Source organism: Erythrolamprus reginae, chromosome 2 (assembly GCF_031021105.1).
Source record: "Erythrolamprus reginae isolate rEryReg1 chromosome 2, rEryReg1.hap1, whole genome shotgun sequence".
NCBI classification, from domain to species: Eukaryota; Metazoa; Chordata; class Lepidosauria; order Squamata; family Dipsadidae; genus Erythrolamprus; species Erythrolamprus reginae.
The window spans coordinates 177,338,060-177,362,971 of NC_091951.1; the positions used below are offsets into that span (position 1 = coordinate 177,338,060).

At 40.0% G+C, this 24,912-nt stretch overlaps 1 protein-coding gene across 3 annotated transcripts; it reads left to right on the forward strand.

Moving 5' to 3' along the window:
• Positions 1-1,578: 1,578 nt before the first annotated feature.
• On the forward strand, positions 1,579-17,579 carry LOC139161414 (transmembrane protease serine 12-like). 3 transcript variants are annotated; one of them, XM_070740509.1, is made up of 6 exons: positions 1,961-2,208; positions 3,362-3,566; positions 10,232-10,494; positions 13,034-13,120; positions 15,870-16,003; positions 17,165-17,579. In XM_070740509.1, the coding sequence occupies exons 1-6, from the start codon at positions 2,064-2,066 to the stop codon at positions 17,402-17,404; spliced, it is 1,074 nt and encodes a 357-aa protein (XP_070596610.1). In that variant the 5' UTR covers positions 1,961-2,063; the 3' UTR covers positions 17,405-17,579. The 3 variants fall into 3 exon arrangements, with proteins under 3 accessions (XP_070596612.1, XP_070596610.1, XP_070596611.1); XM_070740511.1 differs by lacking the exons at positions 1,961-2,208; positions 13,034-13,120 and adding an exon at positions 1,579-1,838; XM_070740510.1 differs by lacking the exon at positions 13,034-13,120.
• The last annotated feature ends 7,333 nt before the right edge of the window (positions 17,580-24,912 follow it).

The following is a 24,912-nucleotide window of genomic DNA, read 5'->3' on the forward strand; positions in this document are numbered from 1 at the left end:
ACCTTTTGGCTTTTATCAGATCCTGGCTCAATGTGATCTAAAAACAACTTAAGAGTCCCTGCAGGATCTGATGTCCAGGAATCCTCCATTTGAAGAGATTACCTGGACCATCAATAGCCTGGATAATAAATATTAAAGTAACAAATCTGTCTTCCATTTGTTACTTGGAACTTTAGGATTCATTAGTAACCTTTTAAAACCTAAGCCTCTTTTCTAACTTCAGAAAAAAATGTTCCTTTTCTTCTGAGTCAAGACTATTTCTTTTGGTATAGATCAGTGATGGCTAACCCTTTTAGGACCAAGTGCCCAAAGCGTGCGCGCACCCCCCCCAAAATGCAATGTACACTCCCCCATGCATTTGCATGCATCTCCCTGCATGCACCCCACCCCTACACACCCACATTCAGCCACCTGTACCCCACCCCCCTGTACATGCACTGCAGACACCCAATGACCAGCTGACCTGCAGGAGGTATGTGCACGCATGTGTGGTGCAGCTAAACTTGGGCAACAGCTTGCATGCCCAGAGAGGGCACTGCATGCCACAGGTTCACCATCACGTATATAGGTATAGGAGAACTTGCCTTTTCAGCAATGAACAATAGTATATTATCAAAGTCCTTTCTTTCAGTTTTATTGCTTGCTTGTTGAAATATCAAATACACTGAATGTATAATTTCTTCCTGTACCTTATACAAACATTTGAGTCTCCTCAATAAATGCTTTTTGCTTTATCTTAATTACTGTTTTGTAGTTTTAGGTAGCAAAACAGCACTTGTGCAATAGTAAATGTTTAAAATTCTGAGATCAGCTTCATACTGAACTTGGAGTGCCAGAATTTCACGGCAACATTTTTATTTAACATTTTTGCCTGTCATTACTATTCAAGCAACAAGTATCTGTTTTGCTTCCAAAGGATCAGGAGTCCTTCCGTTTGGCTCATCTTTACGGGCAAATATATACTGCTCAAAAAAATAAAGGGAGCACTCAAAGAACACATCCTAGATCTGAATGACATATTCTCATTGAATACTTTGTTCTGTACAAAGTTGAATGTGCTGACAACATGTGAAATTTACTGTCAGTTTTGCTTCCTAAGTGGACAGTTTGATTTCAGAGAAGTTTGGTTTACTTGGAGTTATATTGTGTTGTTTAAGTGTTGCCTTTTTTTTAGCAGTATATTTTGGGCAGGGGGAAAAAAACTGGAACGGAATGAGTCCCCCTTATATAGGGCCCTAATATATTTTCTCCTGCAATATTTTCTGCACCTCTCCTAAGATGGTTGTCACTCATTGCTGTATCATAAAGTGGCATGTTCCTATCAAAGGGCAGTCACAAAGATGCTTTAAGAACTGTTTTTATATTTATTTATTAAATTTATTTGCCGCCCGTCTGCCACAAGGTTTCTCTGCGTCCCCGCCCCCCCGCCCCCATTACTTTGAAAGATAAGCAGGTGGAATCTGCCAAGTCATCACGAGAGTAGCCAAAGGCGCCCGTATGGTAATGAGGGCTGAGTCCCCCGGTTCAGCCAAAGGTTATGTCAGTCGGGTGGTTCAATGACCGCTTGAAGGGAAGTCTCCATTTCCCCTCTCTCGGTGGCCGTGCCTGGCCAGCGCCTCAGCAAGGGGTCTCCCCGCGAGACTCACGAGGAGACCCGTCGCTCTCGCGCCGCCTGACCCTTAGCGGCCCTAGCTTGAGGGACAAGTCGGCCGCCATTTTGCTCCCTGGACGGACAATGAGCCGCAACTTCTGTCCTGCCGCCTTTTCCTTTTGGTCTTTGCTTGTGCTGTTCAGGGAAGCCTCACTCAAAGCCCCACCCTCCCTGAATGTTTCCGACGGTGAGCCTTGGCCTCGTCCCGTCCTCGCAGGCCGTCGAGCTCGGCCGTTGATCGCCAGCGTGCTGCTCAGGGCGGGGTCACCTAACAGATGGGGGGGGGGCCGTCACCGGAGCGTGTGGGAATCCTTTGCCGAAGGGCCACGGCCGTTGTCGGAAACGTCTTGGCGGGAGACGTTGCGAGCGCTCCCGAAAAGGAGGCGTCCTCCGGGCTACCCTACTGCTAATTATGCGACAGTGGCGGCCCGCGAAAGGCCCATCGACCCATCAAAGCGGGGCGCCTCAGGATTTTGCTCTCGAAGATTACTGCACGAGGATGTTTGCGCAGGGTTTCCTTCCCTCCGAGCTACATTTATCAGCGGAACAGCAATTAGGTTGTGGGCATGCGAACCTCAGCTGTTTTCCCAATTACTTTGTCTCTCGGCCTGTAAATCTGTTGTCAGTGCTCCTGTGGGAAATTATGAGAAGCCTCTTTGGCCACATTCAATTTTCAGGCTTGAAGGACGCTGGTTCAAAATCGTTTTAGACCTACATTACAGCTGTTTTTATTATGGAAGAAATATTGTTGCTAGTATTGTAGGTTTGACTTTTTCACATTAATTGGAGCCTGTTCAGTTGTTGTAGAAATTTTAAATAAAAGGGCAGTTGCAACTTTTGCCTGCTCTCTAATATATAGAGGTGGAATATGTTATGAAGACCTTGTTGTAAGTATTTCAGATTGGATAAGTCTGCGGTTTTTTTGGCAGGATTTTTCAGAAATAGTTTGCCATTGCCTCCTTATGAGGTTTGAGAAAGTGATGTCAAAGTCATCCACATGAGATTGTGCTCAAGATGGACTAGAACTCACAGTCTCCCAGTTTCTTGCCTGATGGCTTTTACCTGCTATAGCAAGGTGGCTCCCATTCCATTGTTGCTAGATATTATTTTGCAATCAAAATAAAAATATGTAGACCAGTATAGTGTTGAACTGGGAAAATTTGGAATCAAAACTTCACTTATTTACCAATTTCACTGGATAACTTTGTGCAATTTTTTTTGCCTAACAAGATTTTTAAAGCTATTAAAATGGAAGGGGGAACTTGTATGAATTACTCTATTCTGATCAGCATGTAGGAATAGTATGAGATTAAATTCAATTACTTTCTCAGTTTGTTTTTCTGAGGTATCAATTGTGAACTTCCTGTGAATTTTGAATTAGGCATTTAAACATCTGTAGATGTTTTGGATTACAGCTCCAAATCTCTTTACTGCGGATCCCACTGACTGGAGCAGATCAAAGTACAGTATTAGCCAAATTGACTGTTGAGTTTACTGCTGCTTCAATTCAAGTGATTAAGTTGGGCAGCTCTTCTAATAATAAATGCTAGTGTTATTTCAGAATCATTAATCTCCTAACAGTGTCTGGTCCAATAACAGCAAATATTTCCTACCTGGATAAGTTTTTAAAGGCTCTTTGATTATTACTTATGTATGGTTTTTTTGGGCTATTTTAGAATAACTGAAAATTAACTACACTTTGATTTCCAGAATGTGGAGCAAGACCTGCAAGAGTTAACATAACTGCAAATACTGAGGCTTTAGGTGGAGGTGTTACTCAGCTTGGAGCATGGCCGTGGCAAGTTAGTCTTCAGATTTATGGTGTTTCATCTGGTCGGTATCACCATATATGTGGCGGATCTTTAATTAATAACAACTCAGTACTGACAGCAGCACGTTGCGTTAAGCATTGGGTGTATGTATCTTTAATTTCTAAATCTTTTTCTGTACAGTTTGAAGATTTTAAATACATGATTGAATTTTGGAATTATGTGTAAGGAGAGATTTTTTAAAAAGTGTTTTAGCATATCTCCAGCCTTAACAACATTTGTTCAAATCTTTTTATCACACTAAATAAAATCAAATTATGGTTGATAAAACTAGATTGTATAGGGCAGTGATAGCGAACCTTTTTTGGTTCGCCTGACAAAAGGGGGGGCTGTGGGAGTGCTAGCATGAGTGATGTGCCCACACCCCTTCTCTCCCTCCTCCGTGCATAAGCGTCCCTCCCCCGCGTTCTGCCCTCGTGCATGCGCACAGACCTTCCTGGAGCCTGGTAGGTGAAAAAAAATCACCCAATGGACAAAGCGGAAGTTCAGAAAAACACACGGTTTGCTGTTGTGGTCTGGGAGACGCGCATCCTACTTGGGACTTGTAGCTCTGTCACGTTCCTTGGAGAGAGAGCAAGTGAGAAGTAGGTGTATTCACTCCCCGCGGGACTAGCTCCCCTGCTTTGGGTTCTGCCTACAGTAATATGAAACACACTCCTGCCTCAAGGAAGAGGAAGCGAGCATCGATCATGCAGGCAGGAGTGCATTTCAAAATGCCACCAGAGGCAGAGTGTCTTTCTGAAATCTGTAGTTCCAGCTCCAGCTGTCACCATAGAGTGGAAAATGCACTCAAAGAGCGGCCGCTGCCCTGGCTGCTGGCGTTTGGAAGCCTCGGAGCCAGAGTTTAAGGAAGAGACAGAAAGAAAGACTTCTGCTGTTTCTGCTTTTGGCTGCCTGGAAGGAAAGCAGCAAAAGTCTTTCTCTCTCCCAAATTCCAGCTCTGAGGCTTCAAAATGCCAGTCAGGACAGCAACCGCTCTTTGAATACGCTTTCTGTTCTATGGTCACAGTGATCGAATGCCTCCCCTTCCCCTGTGCTCTTCTTCACTCCAATCTCCCCGCAGTCCTTCCACCTGAGCACTGACTACAGGGAGCGCCTGCCAGCATGCCTAGAAGCCCCTCCACCTTGGGGCGGCGATTGAGCTTGATTCTTCCTGGGGAGGGGAGCCTTGCGGGACCCTTGGCTGCACTCCCTCCCACAGGCACAGGACAGCTATGCTGAGGGCAGCCTCAAGAGACACAGCCAATGCTCCCTGCCCGCAGCTGAGCTTGCCCTGCAGAGGGCTGGCCAGGGCTTCCATAGCCGTGGCAGCGAGGCCAGCAGCAGAACTTGGAGTGCCTCAGCCATCCCTGCCCAGCAGAAGCAGCCAGCGATCATACCCAAGCTGACAGCAAATGAGGGATGCTTGTGGGCTTGCAGGCAGGAGCACGTTTCAAAGTAATGTAGGCAGAGCCCAGGGGAAGCACAGGGCTTCAGAAGCAGACATCCCTCTTGCCACCCCCTCCACTCCACAGGATACAGGCAAGGGCAGTGCATGCGAATGCCCTGCAGGAACAGCCATCGGACAAGATGTCTGCTTCTCAAGCCCTGCACTCATCTGGACAACTTGATGGCTTACCGGGGCGGCCCAGATACGGCTCCCTGAGGTGCCAGTGGCAAGGGTTGCCTCTTAAGCTGGGGCTGTGCTGCTAATGTGACAGCGACATCCATGGCCATCTCCCCCTACACAATTCTCTCACTCACTCGGCTTAAACAATAGCGATGGACTAGCCGCCCCGCATACCCAGGCGCCGGGGTCGTTCCCTCCCTCGCCTCTCCCTGTGCCTGTCTTCCACGGGAGTGAGGGCCTTTAACGCTTCCAGATTAATTTTTTTTGTAAATTCCCCCGAAATGTGTGAAGATGCCTGGAATCTTGTGCGTTTGCAGCTTCTCTGGTGGCTGAGGGAGGAAGGGATTGCAGGGCAGGAGCTATCTCCAATCCTTAGGCTGCTAAGGAGAGAGCAAAACAGAAATAGGATAGGTCCTGCCACCTGTTGGGTGATTTTTTTTTGCCTCCAGGGCTTCAGGGAAGCTTCCCTGAACCATCTGGAGTGTAAAAAACCCAGTATAACAGCAAACCAGAAGTGTGTTTTCCAAACTTCTGGTTTCTCTGTTGGGGGATTTTTTTGCCTTAGGACTTCAGTGAAACTTCCCTTGTTTGTAGGGCGAAACAGCCTTTTTCAAGGCCGAAAATCAGTGTGCTGGAGCTGACATAGGGCAATGCCTTGTGTGCCTTCCGATATGGCTCCGCTTGCCACCAGTGGCACACATGCCATAGGCTTGCCATCATGGGTATAGGGGGTCTTCAGCAGGGGGTTGGACTACAAGGCTTCCAAGGTCCCTTCCAACTCTGTTATTCTGTGAGAGTCAGCAGCTTTTATATATGCAGAACATATTTTAGGAGAGGACAACAGGTAAAGAATTGTTTGACCTCTTTTCCTTGATAGCTAAAATGTTGTTCACCAGTTTGTCACTTGGCAGAAAAGTAAGTAGGATTAAAATTCTGTCGTTAGGGATAGCTGTTAATTGCTATCCTTTCAAAGGTAAGATGCCAAAAAATGGTGGTATCTTTATGTAAAGGTAAAGGATCCCCTTGAACATACAGGCTGGTCGTTCCCAACTCTAGCTCATATTCCCAACTCTCATATTATGTGATATGAGTTAGAGAATGAGATCGGTGTATTACTATAGCATTGTTTCTCTTCCTTCCCACCAAATATCAGAGGCTTGTGGGAGAGCATCTGCCAGTCCCCAGTCCTTAGATATGCCAGGGGTTGGGAGTCTAAGCTGGGGCTCTAGGTTTCTAAATCACCACTTTCAAGATTCACTCAAAGCTTTCCTGAGGTTGCAGCTGTGGTTAGATTGCAGTATTGCAGGCTAACTCTGCCACAGCCTTGAATTTGATCCTGACCAGCTCAAGGTTGACTCAGCCTTTCATCTTTCTGTGGTTGGTAGAATGAGGATACAGATTGATGGGGGCAATATAATAATGTAAACAACTCAAAGCATACTGTATAGCACTGTGGAATGGGATAAGCGGTCTAGGAGTTATTGCTATTAATCAACAAGGATTAATAAAGTTGTGGAAAGGGGGATCTAAATTTTGGTGGAGTTGAGTTTATAAAGACAGGTGAAGTGACCCTTTACAGAATGACCACTCCCTCCCTTTCATGGCATATTTTACCCACACTTGCTGGCTCTTAACTAGCCTGTTTAAACATGGATTTAGCTTTCTTCTGAACTGGTACTAAAAACTAGTCTGATAAATAAATTACAAGTAGGAAAACAGGTTGTGGGGTCCCCACTCATATGATACACCGTGTGTGCTGTCTCTTAATTGGGCTAATCCCATTTTCAAAGCCAAGTTCCCAAAGTAAAACTCTCATGGCTTGTTTCCCGTTTAAGGGAAGAACTGTTTTAAAACCAGAACTGAGAATGCTTTGAGTCTGATTTGAGTTGGAGATGAGATGAAGGCAAAATCAGAAGGACATGACAAAAAAAAACATCTATGTAAAGTTCATTCTGTGATTAAGTGCAAATGAGGAAAGGCCATAAGTCAGTGATAGTCAATGACTGGTCCTCATATTTATGATAGTTACAGTATCTTCACGGTCATATGATAGTGATCCAGGCACTCAATGACTGGTTTAAAGTTATGAAGTACTGTATCTATTCATTTTGGCTATCACAATGCTGTGGCTTTTGAAAAGATAGGAAGCATGCTTCTTGCCAACATGCATCACTCTAAAGATAATCTACATTGTTTAATACCACTCTTAAGACCCATATTAGATATCACCCTTTACAAAAGAAGAAACCTTTAAGAGCTCCAATTATTTCATTTTTTCTGTAAAGCATATTATATACATATGCCCACACAAACAGAAGAACACATACACGCACACACACACACACAATATTTATCATATGAAGTACTGTATTTTTGTAGTATAAGACACACCTTAATTTTATGGGAGGAAAACTAGGAAAAAATTTGCCTCTGCTTCCCAGCAAACAGCACAGATGATATATACTAGTGATGGTGCCGCAGGTGGCACGCAGAGCCATATCTGCTGGCATGCAAGCTGTTGTCCTAGCTCAGCTCCAGCAGTCGTGTGTACCAGCCAGCTGATTTTTGGCTCATACAGAGGCTCTGGGAGGGTGTTTTTGGCTTCCAGAGAGCCTCAGGGGGGATGGGGGAGGGCGTTTTTACCCTCCCTCCCACTCCATGGAAGCCTTTGTAGCGTGGGGAGGGCAAAACACGAGCTTACTAGGCCCACCAGAAGTTGGGAAACAGGCCGTTTCCCAGCTCCAGAGGATCTCCGGGGGGCGGGGAAGCTGTTTTCGCTCTCCCCACACATTGAATGATGGGTGTGGGTTCTTGCGCATGTGTGATAGTACACATACAGGCTCTTTCGGCACCCAAGGAAAAAAAGGTTTGCTATCACTGATATATACTGTTTGCTGTGCATGTGTGCCTGACCCATAGAAATAGCAAAGAATTGGAGAAATGTACATTATGACAGTATATTAATGCCAGACAGTTACATATTTGGTGTATAACATGCACCCATATTTTTACCCACTTTTGGGGGTAAAAAGGTGCATCTTATTACCACAAAAATACAGTAGGAACAGGAGTCTCACATAGGAACAGGAGGTCCTTTTGTGAGTCTTATTTGAATAAAAGATGTACATTCTTTTTTTGTTGTTGTTAAACTTTTTTATTGTAAGACTGGAGGAACCAAGAAGACATTTTCTAGGACAATATTGCTTTTGCTGCTTTACACTGTACTTTCCTGCTATACAGTATAGCACTCTGCTGTTTTATAGTAATATTTTATTTGACTAATGTTAATTCCTCTATTTGGGCATTTTTAAAACATGCTAGCCTGGAATCTAAATAGAAATGAGTACAAAAATTGGCATCTTTCCTTCTATGCAATATGTGTTTACTGTAAAATAAATATTGGTGATTGTCAGATTTGTTGCCAGCTATCAATATAATATTTTCCTTATATAAATTCACAGTGAACCTTCACTTTGAATGCTGTATATAGCTTTATTCACTATGCTTCAAAAAGCATACTATCGAAAGATAAAAAATGGAAAAATGGAAAAATTGGAGGAAAGATGTTAGAGCACAGGTGTCAAACTTGATTGCATTGTGACATATCGTGACATATTAATTTTTTTATCGGAGCCAGGATGGGTGTGACCTGTGACACATCCAACCTGCAGGTGGCCATTTTGACAGGCCTGGCTTAGAACAATGTTGGTAAAAGGAGATATGCAGCCAGGGCAAAGAGATATGCTATGTATAATATTAATTATGTATGTATGTATAATATTAAAAATGGGTACTTCCATTGAAATTAATTTTGGTTTTTAGTACCAAGATAAGTTTTTGGTACAATTTATAGTTAGTGTAAGAATTAATTGCCATCAGATATGGTAATAATAATTAATCCAGATGATTTTAAAATGGGGATGAATGAATAAATTCATGGAGAAGAGAACTATTAGTAGTTAGTAATCTTGCTAACAATATACTAACTACCTGTGAATTAATTTATCATACCTTAAATAGCTGGAAAAACAATGGAAGAAAATTATTGTATTGTTCTCAGTTATTTGCTTTTAATTTCTTAAATGCATCTGTTTGTTGACAGGTACCAGATTCCTTCCCCCAATCCATTTAGAGCTGTTATCTCCTTTATTCATGTTGTAAAATGCACATATACACAGATTTATCTTTCAGAACAAAAATCTATTCCTGACAGTCTCAAAATGGGTTAACAGTGCAGTCAGGCGGTAGGGAAAGCAAGTAGAATGCTTGGCTGCATAGCTAGAGGTATAACAAGCAGGAAGAGGGAGACAGTGATCCCGCTGTATAGAGCGCTGATGAGACCACATTTGGAATACTGTGTTCAGTTCTGCAGACCTCATCTACAAAAAGATATTGATAAAATTGAACAGGTCCAAAGACGGGCTACAAAAATGGTGGAAGGTCTTAAGCATAAAACTTATCAGGAAAGACTTAATGAACTCAATCTGTATAGTCTCGAGGACAGAAGGGAAAGGGGGAACATGATCAAAACATTTAAATACTGGTATGTTAAAAGGTTAAATAAGGTTCAGGAGGGAAGTGTTTTCAATTGGAAAGTGAACACAAGAACAAGGGCACAATCTGAGGTTAGTTGGGAGAAAGATTAGAAGTTATGTGAGAAAATATTTTACTGAAAGAGTAGTAGATGCTTGGGACAAACTTCCAGCAGACGTGGTTGGTAAATCCACAGTAACTGAATTTAAACATGCCTGGGATAAACATATATCCATCCTAAGATAAAATACAAGAAATAGTATAAGGGCAGACTAGATGGACCATGAGGTCTTTTTCTGCCGTCAATCTTTTATGTTTCTAGTTTTTGATATTTGTATCTCATGTTTCTGTATTCCAATTTCCAAATTGAATGTCAAAGAATAATTGTCAGAATAAAACAAAATCCTAATTGCAGAGGATAGTACCTACTTTGCTATTTTTATTTAAGGGATCTCCTTGATAAAATTGCAAGTTTTCTTACTTGATAAGTTTTCTTACCTGAACTGAATTAGAACTACAGTAAAACAAATTTTAAGATTGCATAACTCTAAAATTATATAAAGCAGCCACTGAGCCTCATTAATTCTGCAAACAATTTTATTGTCCTAGGAACCCAGAATATTGGAGAGTTGTGATTGGTTTATACCATCTTTATAAACCTTATTCTCGCACTATAATTCGTCGGGTGAAAAGTATCATTATCCATTCTAGTTTCAAGCGGAACCACTATGAAAATGACATTGCAATGTTTAAACTTGTGAAGCTTGTTGTTTACAATAAATATATTCAGCCTATCTGCTTACCTGAGAATTCTCATATAGTGATTGATAAGAGTCCATGTTATATAACTGGATGGGGAGATAGAAAAAAAGGTAATTATTTAATCTTTCTGCAGATAACATTTCATGAACTCAAAAAGCTTTCATATTTTAATTCAAGTAATTTAACTTATTTATGTTTAATGTTTAACAAGATTTGTATGCAGCCCAACTCCAGTGGACTCTGGGCAGCTAAAACATAAAAACAATACAAAAATTACAGTGTCAAAATAAAATATAAAAACAGTCAATAACATTTAATAACATTCAAACATTAAGTCATTCAGGGTCCCAGGCCCACCGGAAAAACCAGGTCTTATTGGCTTTCTGGAAGACTGGTAGGGCAGGGATTGTGCAAAACTCCAGGGGCAGTTGGTTCCAAAGAGTTGGAACTGCCACAGAGAAGGCTAACTCTGTAGGCCCTTATTGGCTGAGGGAAGTGTGAGGTAGTCCTGTAAATAGTCTGATCCTAAGCCCTATAGGGTATTAAAGGTGATAACCAATACCTTGAATTGCATCTGGAGACCAACTGGTAGCCTATGCTACCAGTTGGAGTTGAGAATTGGAGTTATATGGGTGTACCTTGGTACCCCTGCTGTGGCTTGCGCGGCTGCATTTTGAACCAGATGTAGTCTCCAAACACTTCAAGGGTAGCCCCATGTAGAGTGTGTTGCAATAGTCCAGATGTGAGGTGATGAGGGCACGAATGACTGAAGAGCCTCCTGGTCTATGTAGGGTCGCAACTGGTGCACAAGAGAGACCTGTGCAAAAGTCCCCTTAGCTATAGCTGAGAGATGTTGCTCTGACCTCAGCTGCGGATCTAGAAGGACATCAAAGTTGCAGACCCTTTCTGAGAGAGTTATTTCTTCCCCCACCCCCCGTACTAAAAATGGACAGATAGTATAGTCTTTGGGAGGCAAAACCCACAGCTACTCAGTCTTGGGGTTGAGCTTAAGCCTGTTGACTCCCATCCAGACTCTACAGCTTCCAGGCACTGGCACATCACATCCACCGCTTCATTGAATTGACAAGGACTGGAAATGTACAGCTGAATATTGTCAGCATACTGTTGGTAACTCCCCCCCGTGTGCCTTCAGATGATCTTACCCAATGGTTTAATGTAGATGTTGAAAAGGAGAGGGGAAAGGACCTGCAGTACCTCACAAAGGAGGGGCCTACAGATCGACCTCAGTCCTCCCACTAACACTGACTGCGATCAACCAGAGATATAGGAGGAGATCCACCGTAAAACGGTGTCTCCCACTCCCAATCCCTCCAGCTGTCGCAGAAAGATACCATGGTTAATGGTATTGAATGCCGCTGAGAGGTCAAGAACCACCAGGATAGAGGAATGACTCCTTTCCTGGGCATGCCAGAGATCATCCATCAGTGTGATAAATGTAGTTTCAGTACTGTAACCAGGTCTGAAGCCAGATTGAAATGGGTCCAGACAGTGAAGGACCACAATTTTTTTTACTACCATGCTGTGGGTACGGCTTATTTTTTGGGTGTGGCTTGATAGTGGGAGTGGCTTATAAACCAGGTGACTGGGTAGGAGTGGCTTGCTAGCCATGTGACCAGATGGGAGTGGCTTGGTGATCATGTGACGGGGTGGCTTAAAGGTCATGTAACTTAAAGGTGGCCAACTTGACAACACTCGCATCAAGGGTTTGGGTTAAGGTGCTTGGCCTCCACTCGCCTCAGAGAGATACAAGATATTTACTATTACTGAACATCCAAAATATACTATTTAATCCTATATGTATATATGACATATTGTACAAACATATTACACAGGCACTCAAAAATATACATTATCAACTATATGTATACACACACACACACACGTACGCACAGCTCTTCTAAAATTATACACATTCAACCTCATTTACTGCGATAGGAAAAACATACCCAGAGTCCATTTTCTGCTACACATTTAACCATAACCTCTGTATGTTAGAACATTACATATGCCTTCAGATGTACTTCTGTAGCTTGCACATCACAGTTAGAACTAGGAAATGTCATTGTTTGAGTAGAATGCTCTTGCTTAGCAACCAAATTTTGGGCTCAATTGTGGTGATAAGTCTTTCTTTCTTTGTGTATCTCATCTATAGTATGCGCAATGATCAAAGCTATTTTTAATTTTTTCATTTATAAGCCATTAAATTTCATCCTCTTATATAATTCTTCCATTTTACACTTTACATCACTTGCTTATATATTTGTGTGTGTATATATAGTATATGTATTTTCATTAGTAAGCTCCCATAAGATTAAAATATTAATAAATCCAATTCATTATGTATACTCAATTCTTTTTATAATTTATAACTTTGTGAGAGAAGAGAAAAAGAAAGTGCTAATATCTTTTAGTAACTTCTAGATATTCTTACAAGTATTTTAATTTTAATTTAATTCTTAAGAGTATTCAATTTCAATTTATATTATTCAATATAATTTCAGTCAGATCAGGCAGTCCAAATGTAATTTCAGTCAAATTAATCAGTCCAATTGGATCAAATCATTTCAAATCAGTTCAATTCAGTTCAAATAATTTCATCTTGAACATTTTCTTCCTTCCATGCATTAGCTGATCTATCTTCTCACAGCAAGAATGTTGATGTCTTTAAACATATAGCAAACTGCTATATTTCCTCCGGCCACGTGATGTCACTAGGTGATCAATTTTCCAAGTCTTCTCTGAATAGCTCTTTTATAGTTCCTTCCGGTTTTAGTGGCTTGTTCTTCCGGTCTTAATGTATGTTCCTCTTTGTTTATAGAAGAAAGGAAAGATAACGATTCCACAACAGAAGTTTAAAATTCTAAATTCAAAAGGCGAATTTCAAAGAAAACCAATTAGGTAGTTAGAAAAAATCGAATGATGGGCAATTCGCTACTTTTCAAACCTTCCGCTGAAATGCTACACCACACAGATAGCTGTCTTCTTCAATCTCAAGCCATTTTTAACTCCATCCAGCAACCAAGTGCAGAAACAAGTCTAAAATCCCATTCAGGCACTCTCCGCTTACCACCATAGACAGGAAATCCCTTCTTCCCCTCTGAAGGTAACTGCTCCAAGTCTCTTTCCAGATGGAATCATTTGGCTACCAACTCGGCATTGTGTAGTCTCTGCAGGTGTGTCGGAACAGGCATGGCTGCCTGTCCGGCTTCACCACAGCTGGTGCGAGACAAGCCAGTTCGCCCGGTAGGGCATACCGGCCCCTGCCAGGCTCCTGGCAGCGTCCCATGCATCACTCTCCCTGCAGGAGAGATCCCGTCTGGTCCAAAAGGACCAGAACCCCTGGGCAATGGGACTTGGGGACATTCCCAGGAGAGAGGTAATATTCCCCGTTGTTGCGGCCATGAGACCCCGCCTCCCAATCTTTCCATCCTTCCTTCCTTTCTTCCTTTCTTATTTCTTTCTTTCTCTTTCCTTCTTTCTTTCATCTTTCTCTCTCCCTTCCTTCCTTTCTTTCACTTTCCTCTGTTCCATTCCTTTTCCTCTTTTCCTTTCCTTACATTTCCTTCCTTTCTCCTCCCTTTTCCTTTCCTCCTGAGAAAGGAAACACCCTATTCGCTCTGGTAGGGTAGATGGCTTCCACTGCCTGGCGAAAAGCTCTGAATGTGCGGCGAGGCATCTGGCAATGATCTGTGCATTTGGAGCCTCTCCAGTGGTGGACAGGGGGGTGAAATGGGAAGCAGGCTATACAAGCTGATGGCATTCATGGGGTTGTGTTTCCTCTGGAGCCCCCACTGGCCGGCCCAGGAGTGTCGCAACCCAGCCTCTAAGCTCCCCCAAGCACTTGCCTGCCCCGGTCCACGGCCACACCGTTTGCTCTCTCAGCAGCCATAAGCTGCATCAAGGGCGGCTGGGCCAGGAGGCACAAGACGAGATGGGATGGTTGCACCAGGACGTGCTACACTAATTTTAGCCCTGCCAGGAGAGCTTCCCACTCCATGGAGAAGGGCCCAGACTGCAGATGGTGGAAAGCAGTCCCGGCTTCTCCAAGCCGCCTCCCACCTCCCTCCAGGCTTCCATGCGGGGCAGGTTGAGTGAGAAGATCAAGAGCCTGGACTGGCTGGCATCCCGGGAGGGAAGGTGTCCAGTTTTTAAAAGGTTTTTAAGTCAATGTGGCAAGGGAGAAGATGCTGAAGAAAGGTTGCGCAGCTGCAACGCGCTTGAACTGCTTTTACCTCTATTTTCTGTTTTCCTTCAAGACACTGAACTCGGAGCTAGTTGGGCCACCAAAACCTCTAATGCACCTTTGGCTCCGCTTCTGGCAGACTGGAGAAGTGGGGGATCCACTCATGTAGGTCAGCCTGGACCTTCTCCATTGCAACAGGCCACAGTAGAGGAGACCCAGTGCATGTGCAAATTATTTTTTAAAAATTAAAATTAAAAAAAGATTTAAAAAAAAGATTGTGGTCCCAGGCGCAGCTCAATTTCCGCTACTGGAAAGGGGTTTACCCCCGTTCTGGCTGCTGCTCACCCCTGGGTCCAGATAATCTGCTTCATCCAAGGATCACAGGAGTTGGAGCACCACTACTTTCTCAACAATCTTGCCCACAAAGGGCAGGTTGGAGACAGAATGGTAGTTGTTTAATGAGGCTACATCCAGGGAAGATTTTTTGAGGAGGGGCCTCACAACCGCTTCCTTTAGCAGTTGCAGAAGGACCCTCACTCAAGGAGGCATTGACTGGAGCCAGCCTTTATTATTATTATTGTATGCTTCATTTATTTTAATGACTACAGTATATGTAAGTAGAGAATTCTATAGAAAAAAATGGATGAATGAAAAAAAATCCTTTTTTTCATCATCTAATGATTTGAAGGCTTAGAACATGCTTAGAAAATAGTACTGGGTCTAAAACTGCCAATATTCGGAATTTACACAAGGCTTGTCTTTCTATAAAATTAGCAACAGCGAATCTGTAGAATTTAAAGATTTAACAATTTTATGATGTTGCTACCCTGTTTTCCCCAAAATAAGACATCCCCTGATAATAAGCCCAATTGGGCTTTTGAGTGCATTGGGCAATAAGGCCAAGCGCTTATTTCAGGGTTCAAAAAAAATATAAGACAGGGTCTTATTTTCGGGGAAACACAGTAGTTCTTATGACCTACAGTTCACTCTATCTGATATTCCAAGTTATGTCCTTTGCAAAGCGTTTGTGTCTATATATGTTGTTTGTAGAATAGTAAACATGATTAAGAAAACGGAAGTAATGTAAATCTAAATTAGTAATAATTACCCTCTGGTAGTAGTCTTTGACCTTTTTGTAATGCACAGTCCCTATCATTCAGTGATGTAAACTGAAGTCTTTGAACACTTATTCCATAAGAGAGTTGTACCTTTTTTTTTTTACTGCTCTTTTGAAAACTCTTTGGGAAATAATGCTGAATATATTTTGTGTTTTCTTTACAGACAAAATTCAGAATGTATTACAAGAAGCTACAGTAATTATTATTCCACTATATGTCTGTAATACATATGAACGGTATAAAGAAAGATTATCAACTGATATGATTTGTGCTGCCTCACCAACAAATATCTGTGTGGTAAAATAAAAATATTTTTATAAGTTTAAATGTATAATGCATAATGTCATTTGGTATTTTGCAGTGCCTTAAACTGAATAATGAATAGATAAATTAAAATAATTTTTGAATTGATGTTTTTTTAAGAACTTTTTTAAAATAAGGAACATCTCAAAGTAATTCTTTTGAATTATAGGTAGCCCTTGACCTATGATCACAATTGAACCCAAAATTTAAATAATGCTAAGTGAGACATTTGTTAAGTGAGTTTTGTCCCATTTTACGACCTTTCTTGCTGCATTCATTAAGTGAATCACTGCTATTAGTAACAGAGAAGAGCAACAAGGATGATTAGGGAACTGGAGACTAAAACATATGAAGAATGGTTGCAGGAACTGGGTATGGCTGGTTTGATGAAAAAATCGACCAGGGGAGACATGATAGCAGTGTTCCAATATCTAAGGGGTTGTTAATTCATTGTTAAATGAATCTGACTTCCCCCTTGACTTTGCTTGTCAGATAATGCAACTGTTGTAAATTATTCAGTTAGCAAGCATCTAAATGTTGATTATGTGGCCATGGGGATGCTGCAATGATTGAAAGTATGAAAAACAGTCATAAGCCACTGAATGGTCACTAAACAAACTGCTGTAAGTGGAGGTCTCAACTCTCACCCTTGAATTGTCTTTGCATTGAACACAGATGGGTTCAAATCCTCTTATAATATAGGTTCAATTCACTGTTTTAAAACTTATTGGTAACCTTTTGTATTCATATAAAATTAAAAGTTTGGAATATTGAATGTCAGAAGAACTTAACAAAAATGTTATATTCATGGATTTTTCGATCTACTTTTTTATAATTATTTGAAGTGTTTGTAGGATTTTTTATTTTTCTGTACAGATTTTTTTCTTAAGCACCTTTTCACAGTGCCTATATTATTTTTAACATAGTTTTCATAACGGTTTTGTAGTCTATGATAAATGTATAATAATATGCCAATAAAATTGTATCAATATTTTGAAATTGAATAAATAATTGATTTTTTTTTAAAAAAAAATTTGGTTATCTAAAGACCCGTGAAATAACACACTATCTGAACCAAGTGGAAGATTCCTATATAGTATTTCAGAACTTCAGAATAACATGAATTTTTTACCTTTCCATGTTTTCATATTCCAGGAAAATACTGGTGGACCTTTGATGTGCTATTTTTCAAATGTATCCAAATATTATCTGATAGGCATCACCAGTTTTGCCGGTGGCTGTAATCAAGATGATTATCCAGGACTCTATACACGTACAATTAGCTACAGAAAATGGATAAATTTTCATCTTTATAATAGAACTATAACCACAGTGAACACCCAGAGTATTCTAGTTCTTTTAACTATGGAATGGATAATTTTTCACTTTCTATAAATAGACATGTTCTTAAGTGGAGTATTTAACATTTCTGCTTGTTTATTTAAACTATGTCAACTAATTGAGTTTGTAAACTATGACTTTACAATCATAACAGCACTTAAAATATATTTAATTTGTAATTTTAGTTATCAGGACACATTATTAAATATTTCTGTGTTGTATTAAATGCTTGAAATTTTGTTATGCTATATGATATAAAAACAAGCTTATTTGGAGGAAGCTTATACTGGAACCAATCTAAAACCAATCAATCAATCAATCAAATGAATAAATCCATCCATCCACCCATCCATCTTTGAAGTACCAGTGTAATATTTCATCTTATATACTTAGCCAATTTAGAGAAAAAATTATAAAGACCTAAAAATAAGTTTCTGGTATGAGTCCTATAAACATGTTTTGAATTCATTAATACATATGAATGAAAATGGTAAGAGAAATTAGTGTAGAATATGAGAATGTGAATTACTGAATGAAAGGATATGAAAATACATGTGTCATAACATATATATATTAGAAATATCATGTATAAATGAATTGAATATATGTGAGTATATGTGAAAGCATGGCACGGAAGTGAATAGCATTGTTCAAATTAGTGACAAAAATATTTTGAGCCTTTAAAAACTTAAAATATGACATCAATTACAATATTATTTTTTTAAAAGCTCTAGAGCTTTTTTGTAGTCAAGAAAAACAGAATGCACAGGTACAGTATATGTGGTACATTGTCCAACAGTAGTAACTGTGAGAGGGATCTTGGAGTCCTAATGGACAGTCATTTAAATATGAGTCAGCAGTGTGCAGCAGCTGCCAAAAAAGCCAACACAGTTCTAGGCTGCATTAACAGAGGGATAGAATCAAGAACACACAAAGTGTTAATACTACTTTATAAGGCCTTGGTAAAGCCACACTTGGAATACTCCATTTAGTTTTGGTCACCACGATGCAAAAGGGATGTTGAACTAGAAAGAATACAGAGAAGAGCAACAAAGGTGATTAGGGGACTGGAGTCTAAAACATGAAGAACATTTGCAGGAACTGGGTATGTCTAGTTTGATGAAAAGAAGGACCAGGGAAGACATCATAGCAGTTTTCCAATATCCAAGGGTTACTGCAAAGAAGGAGTTAACCTATTCTCCAAAGTACCAGAGAGTAGAATAAGAAGCAATGGGTGGAAACTAAACAAGGAGAGAATTAACTTAGAACTAAGGAGAAATTTCTTGGGAGTTAGAACAATTGATCAGTGGAATAGCTTGCCCCCAGAAGTTGTGAATGCTCCAACACTAGAAGTTTTTAAGAAGATGTTGGATAACCATTTGTCTGAAGTGGCTATCTGCAGGACAATAAAGAAATTAACATCTAATGGTCCAATGCCGAGATATTCTTGTAGCTTTAATAATTTTTGTCTAAATTGCAACATTTGGCACTTGTCAATATGAGGGCTGAATGAAAAGTATGCCTCCATCTCTCTAACCTTAATTTATATATGGATATTTTAATTTAAAAGTAGAAAATAATTTTTGAAATAAACTATTTTATTTGTATTCCCGGTATACCTCTGCACATAATCACAATTTTCTACATACTTTGGCCAATGATGGACAAGCTTCTTCAAGTATTCTTCTTCAATCAAATCTGAAGTTTTTTTCTTCCATACTCAGTTACTCATATAAGTATACCTTCAAGTATGGAAGAAGGTGGAAGTTGCATGATGCCAAAACAGCACTGCATACTGGATGGGGTTAAAAAGTGAAATCAAATCTGCAATTGCCTCATCGGTGATGTGTGAGATTTAGTGCTGTTATGCTGCAGCAAAATTTTCTTTCCTGTGTTTCCAAATTCTATTTAACCAATTTTAAACTCTTGAATCTCATAATACAATGTTTTGAGTTGTCAGTAAACCAGTTTCAAGGAAATCCATGTGAATAATTTCAATTAGCTCTCCCAAAACATAAGAATTTTCCTGCCAAGGCCTAGGTTCATCTTTGCAACATTGACTTTGGGTGAACACCTGACCTTGAGACACTGCAGCCCTCATAAATATAACTTTGATCACATGACCATGCAGATGCTGCAAGTCATAAGTCACCTTTTTCAGACCCAAATAAACTGTATCGAGTTCATTTGGGTCTGGTGTCTTTCCAATTTTAATCTTTATAACTTTAATCTCCTGAACTGTAATTGGCTTGCTTAATACTGTTCTTCAGAAACTTCAAATTCTAAATTTTCAGTAATGTTTTCAAAAAAATATTGTTATATGCTTAGAGTACAATTGTAATCAGTACTGAAATCTATGGACAGTTGACATAATAGTACAATCTGAAACTCAGAACCCTGACACCACGTTGTTTTGAATCTTGCAAATTCTTGAATTTAATACTTGGCCTTTTGTTTATACATATTTCATTTACTTGTCTGTCAGGCATTTAATACCTTACTCTCAATAAAAACTGAAAGACTGAGTGGCTGTGGCACTTTCTCCAAAGGACCATTCAATCTGTCCATCCATTGTTCGAGGGGGGGGTACTGACCCACTCAAACAGGGTCCACAACTTGGGTGTCCTGGATCAACAGCTGAGCCTTGATCACCACCTCTCGGCTGTAGCCTGGGGGACCTTTGCCCAGGTTCGCTTGCTTTACTAGTTGCGGCTCTATCTGGACCAGGAGGCTCTATGCACAATCACTCAGGCCATCATCACCTGTCTTGATTATTGCAATGCGCTGTACATGGGACTACGCTTGAAGAGTGTTTGGAGACTGCAAATAGTCCAGAATGCAGCTGCGCAAGCTATCATGGGTGTACCTTGATACACCCGTATAACAGCTATGCTCCACGAGCTGCACTGGCTTCCTATTAGTCTCCAGGCGCAATTCAAGGTGTTGGTTATTACCTATAAAGCCTACATGACTCAGGGCCACATACCTCCCAGAGACCAATAAGAGAACACAAAGTTGACCTCCTCAGCTAAGCAATACAGATTGGTGGGACCACAGGGGAGGGCCTTCTCTGTGGCTGCCCTGGCTGTATGGAATCAACTCCCCCCTGATGTCCATACTGCTCCAACCCTTCTGGCCTTCCATAAGGCCATGAAGACCTGGCTTTGCCAGCAGGCCTGTGGGCCTTAAACTAACAATCATCATGGTCAAATTGTATGAATGGTATGTATGCATATTGTTGTGACTGTTCTATCATGGGTTTTTTAATGAGGATTTTATTGTTTTAGATTTTATATTCAACTTTTTTATTATATTGTATCTATTTTGTTTATTGTAAGCTGCCCTGAGTCCTTTGGGATTAGGCAGCATAGAAGTATAAATAAATAAATAAATAAATAAATATATAAATATATAAATATTAGAATCACTGCAATTCTTGATGACTAATTTCGTCTATCAAGAAATATGTCATTTATATTTTTTAAAATGCTAAATATTTGACTCAGTGGTGGTAAAGTCTCTTAGTCAATGCACAATTTGTTTTTCATTCTCTGTCAAATACAGTATCAGCATCTGTGTTTTTTCTTCATTACTCTTGATGCTCTGACACTGAACCATGCAGCAGCCCCCAATCTTTGGGCACCAGGGACTGGTTGTGTGGAGTTTTTCCATGGATCAGAAGGGGCATGGTTTCGCATGCTGCCTGCATCCTGCAAATGGGGCATCATTTGTTTGTGTGGACCGGTTTCTGGCATGCCACGGACTGGGTATTGGGAACCCTTGCTGTATAACTCAAGTATGAACAATATTATAAAGTACAATATTATAAAAAATATTAATAGAACTTAGACTTGCCTACCATTTTATAGTCTTTCCAGCACTCTAAGTGGTTTATAGTCAGCATATTGCTTAAAATCTGTGTCCTCATTTTATTGACGGAAGGCCGAGTCAATCTTAAGGCTCATCAGGATCAAAATCCTGGCAGTGAGCAATCAACTGGCAATCCTGCATTCTTACCTATGTGCCACCCTTAGTCATACATAATTTAAATTGATGTTCTTGTGCAACTAATTGGGATATACAGTAATACTCTATTTTTCTTGACATATTTAAAATGCTAAGGGTTCTAATGCTATAAAGCACAAAGAAAGAAAAAAATAGAATAGAATAGAATAGAATTCTTTATTGGCCAAGTGTGATTGCACACAAGGAATTTGTCTTTGGTGCATATGCTCTCAGTGTACATAAAAGAAACATACATTTGTCAAGAACCATGAGGTACAACACTTAATGATTGTCATAGAGATCAAATAAGCAATGAGGAAACAATATTAATAACAATCTTAAGGATACAAGCAAGTTACAATCAGTCATAAGCTGGAGGAAATGGGTGATAGGAATGATGAGAAAAAACTAGTAGTAGTAATAGTGCAGACTTTAACAGTGTTGAGGGAATTATTTGTTTAGCAGAGTGATGGCATTCAGGAAAAAAACGTTTGTGTCTAGTTGTCTTGGTGTGCAGTACTCTGTAGCGACATTTTGAGGGTAGGAGTTGAAACAGTTTATGTCCAGGATGCGAAATAACACCCTTGTTGTTTTCAAAATAATTCATTGCAATGAAGCAAGACCACTATAATTTTAACTCTTTGTTCTTTATAAATAGGTTAATAATTAGGAACACAACCCAATTTTTTTGAGAACTAGAAACAAGTCCATTCAAAACCGGTATAAAAGCCTTTTCACTCTCAAGGAGAAACGTGGTCAAAACTTGGTCTGATTTATCTCATCAGTAATATTTAAATACAGTATATTATTTCTTATGTATTCTGGTGCGCATGGGTGTGTTGGAAACCTGAAGATCGTCTTCCCAGCATGTACATATACCCCAGGTGCTCTTCTGGTTTCTGGCATGCAATCATGCGCGCCCCTGTTTCCAGCACTCAGACAAAGTCTGTCTGATCATGAAGTATCCCAATTAGAAAGCCAAGATTACCATGAAGAGTCGAGATCCACATTTATAATCAATCAAAATAGAGCTGGAAGGGATCTTGGAGATCTTCTAGTCCAGACCCCTCCTCAAGCAGAAGATACCAGTGTTGGCAAACCTTTTTGGCACTGAGTTCTGGAAACAGGCGCTCATGGTTGCATGCCAGAAACCAGAAGAGCACCTGGGGTATGTGCGCATGCTGGGAAGATGATCTTCAGGTCTCCGGCACACCCATGTGCACCAGCCACCTAGTCTTCTGATTTTTGGAACACATGCATGCACAAAGACCAGCTAGCCAGTTCACCAGAACCCAGAAGAGCAACGGACAACGGCTTGGTGCCCAGAGAGATGACTCCGTGTGCCACTTCCAACATGTGTGCCACAGGTTTACCATAATGGTCCTATACCATTTCCCCCAAGTCTTAACATGCTTTTTGTAATTTAGTGACCAAAACTGGATGTAACATTGCAGGTGTGGTCTTATAAAGTGGTACTTTATAAAGCAGTACTAATATTTCATGTTATTTTGGTTCTATGCTTCTATTTATACAACCATATAGCATTTTTGGCAGCGGCTGCACACTGATTCATGTTTAAGTAGTTGACCATTAGGACTGCAAGGTCCCTCTCACTGTTAAATTTACTGTTATTTTTTGAACCAGGTGTCTCCTAATCTGTACTTGTACCTTTGGCTTTTCCTGCCCAGGTGTAAAACCTTGCTTTTCTCCACATTAAATTTCATTTTGTGGGATAGGGCTCATTGTTTAAGTTGGTCAAAATCTTTTTGGATTAGTTTTGGATTATATTTGAGCTGTTGGCTATTCCTGCCAGATTAGTGTCATCTACAAATTTGACAAGTTCCCCTTCTATTCCCTCATCTAAGTCATTTATGTTGAAAAGTATTGGGTCTAAGACAGAATCTTGTGGTACCCCACTGCTTTCTTCCCTCCGTGTAGATGTAGTACCATCAAGGACTACACATTGAGTATGGTTTGTCATCCAGTTCCAAATCCATCTGGTGATAATGTTGTCTTATCCCACATTTTTCTACCTTACCAAGAAGGTATGTTGTGGTCTACTTTGTCAAATGCCTAAACTTCTACAGCATTTCAGTGATCTACTAACTTTATCAAAGAATGAAATAAGATTGGTTCAGCATGATCTGTTTTAAACCAATCTGTGCTGGCTATTGGTTATAACTTTGTTTCTAACCACATTAGGTCTTTTATGATCCTCTGATAATTTAATAATGAGTTGAATCTATGTTTCAGGATGAATGATGATTCCTTTAGAAATCAAGGGAATAAAATATTTTTTTTAAATTTCTAAATTAATCTATCTTTCCCAACTATTCATGGTTAGAATATCGGAAACTTTCTTTTAAGAAAAAATAATAATACTGCCAGATGGGTGTCTTAAATGCATTCCACGGATTGGAAAGAAGTACTTGGGTACAGTGTAGTCAGTGAGCAAATAACATCCATGAACAATCCTTTAATATGACAGTTACCAAGTTTACACTCTACCCACTGAAGCAGAAGAGGAGATTCCTGAGTTTTGTGATTGAATTCAATCTGAAATCAATAGAATATAGAAAGAAAGATGAGCATGAACAAGCAAGTAAAATAAGTTGCTTGTGGTTGGAGGTGGAATGCCAAAAATAAAAATAGTGAGGAAAACATACAAATAAATAATAAACATTAATTACTGTGAATCCAATTATTTCTTTATTGCTAACAGCCTTCAAGCAATCAAAACAATTCCAAGTATCTACTATAATTGAACTTCAGATACAGTACCCAGAAATAACTGATTTTGAGATCAAAGAGTTCAGCAGAGATGTGGCTAAGGGCTGGTTATTGAACAGATCATAAACTGTTCTTGTGCCAGTTCTATGTTCAATTGAAATAGAAGAAAGCAAGTGGTTTACACAATAATCAGTTCTGATTGAGCATATACCTTCTACAAACACCAAGAATCATTTAAAATCCTAAACCTCTGTAAAAGGGAACCATTGAAATGAATTTTTTAAAAAAGTTAAGGATGACTGTGAAGAGAATCCAGATAAACAAAAGTACCGGTAAGGAAACAGGATGTCAGAACAATAGAAACTGTCAAGAAGAAAAGGCAAAGCCAAGAAAAATATACAGTAATCCCTCATTTTTCGCGGGGGATGCGTTCCAAGACCACCCGTGAAAAACAAATTTCCATGAAGTAGAGGAAAGATATTTTTAATGTATAATATTTGGACTTTTAAAACCCACCCTTTGCATTAAACAGTCATTCTATAATGTTTCTCAGCTGGAACCACCTGTGATATCCTACCAGTTTCTTTAATAGAGTACAGTAGTACTGTAGAAGAATTTTAATGGATTTAAAAGTTTCAATGGATTTAATCCCCCTTTGAAAACCTGTAGAGAATCCGCAAAAGATGAACCGCAAAGTACCGAGGGATTACTGTATATCAAAATTTCAAAGTGTTGTTATGAGACAAGGGGTAGTATTACATCCTCGGACAGGGGCGGCATATAAATCCAATAAACAAACAAACAAACAATTTATAACATCATTTATA

Excerpts from the sequence above, each read along its gene's own strand:
- LOC139161414 (XM_070740509.1), top strand. The coding sequence starts at position 2,064 with ATGCGACAGTGGCGGCCCGCGAAAGGCCCATCGACCCATCAAAGCGGG. Across the intron at positions 3,567-10,231 it reads CGTTGCGTTAAGCATTGGGT|GAACCCAGAATATTGGAGAG; the intron begins GTATGTATCTTT and ends TTATTGTCCTAG. Across the intron at positions 16,004-17,164 it reads CACCAACAAATATCTGTGTG|GAAAATACTGGTGGACCTTT; the intron begins GTAAAATAAAAA and ends TTCATATTCCAG.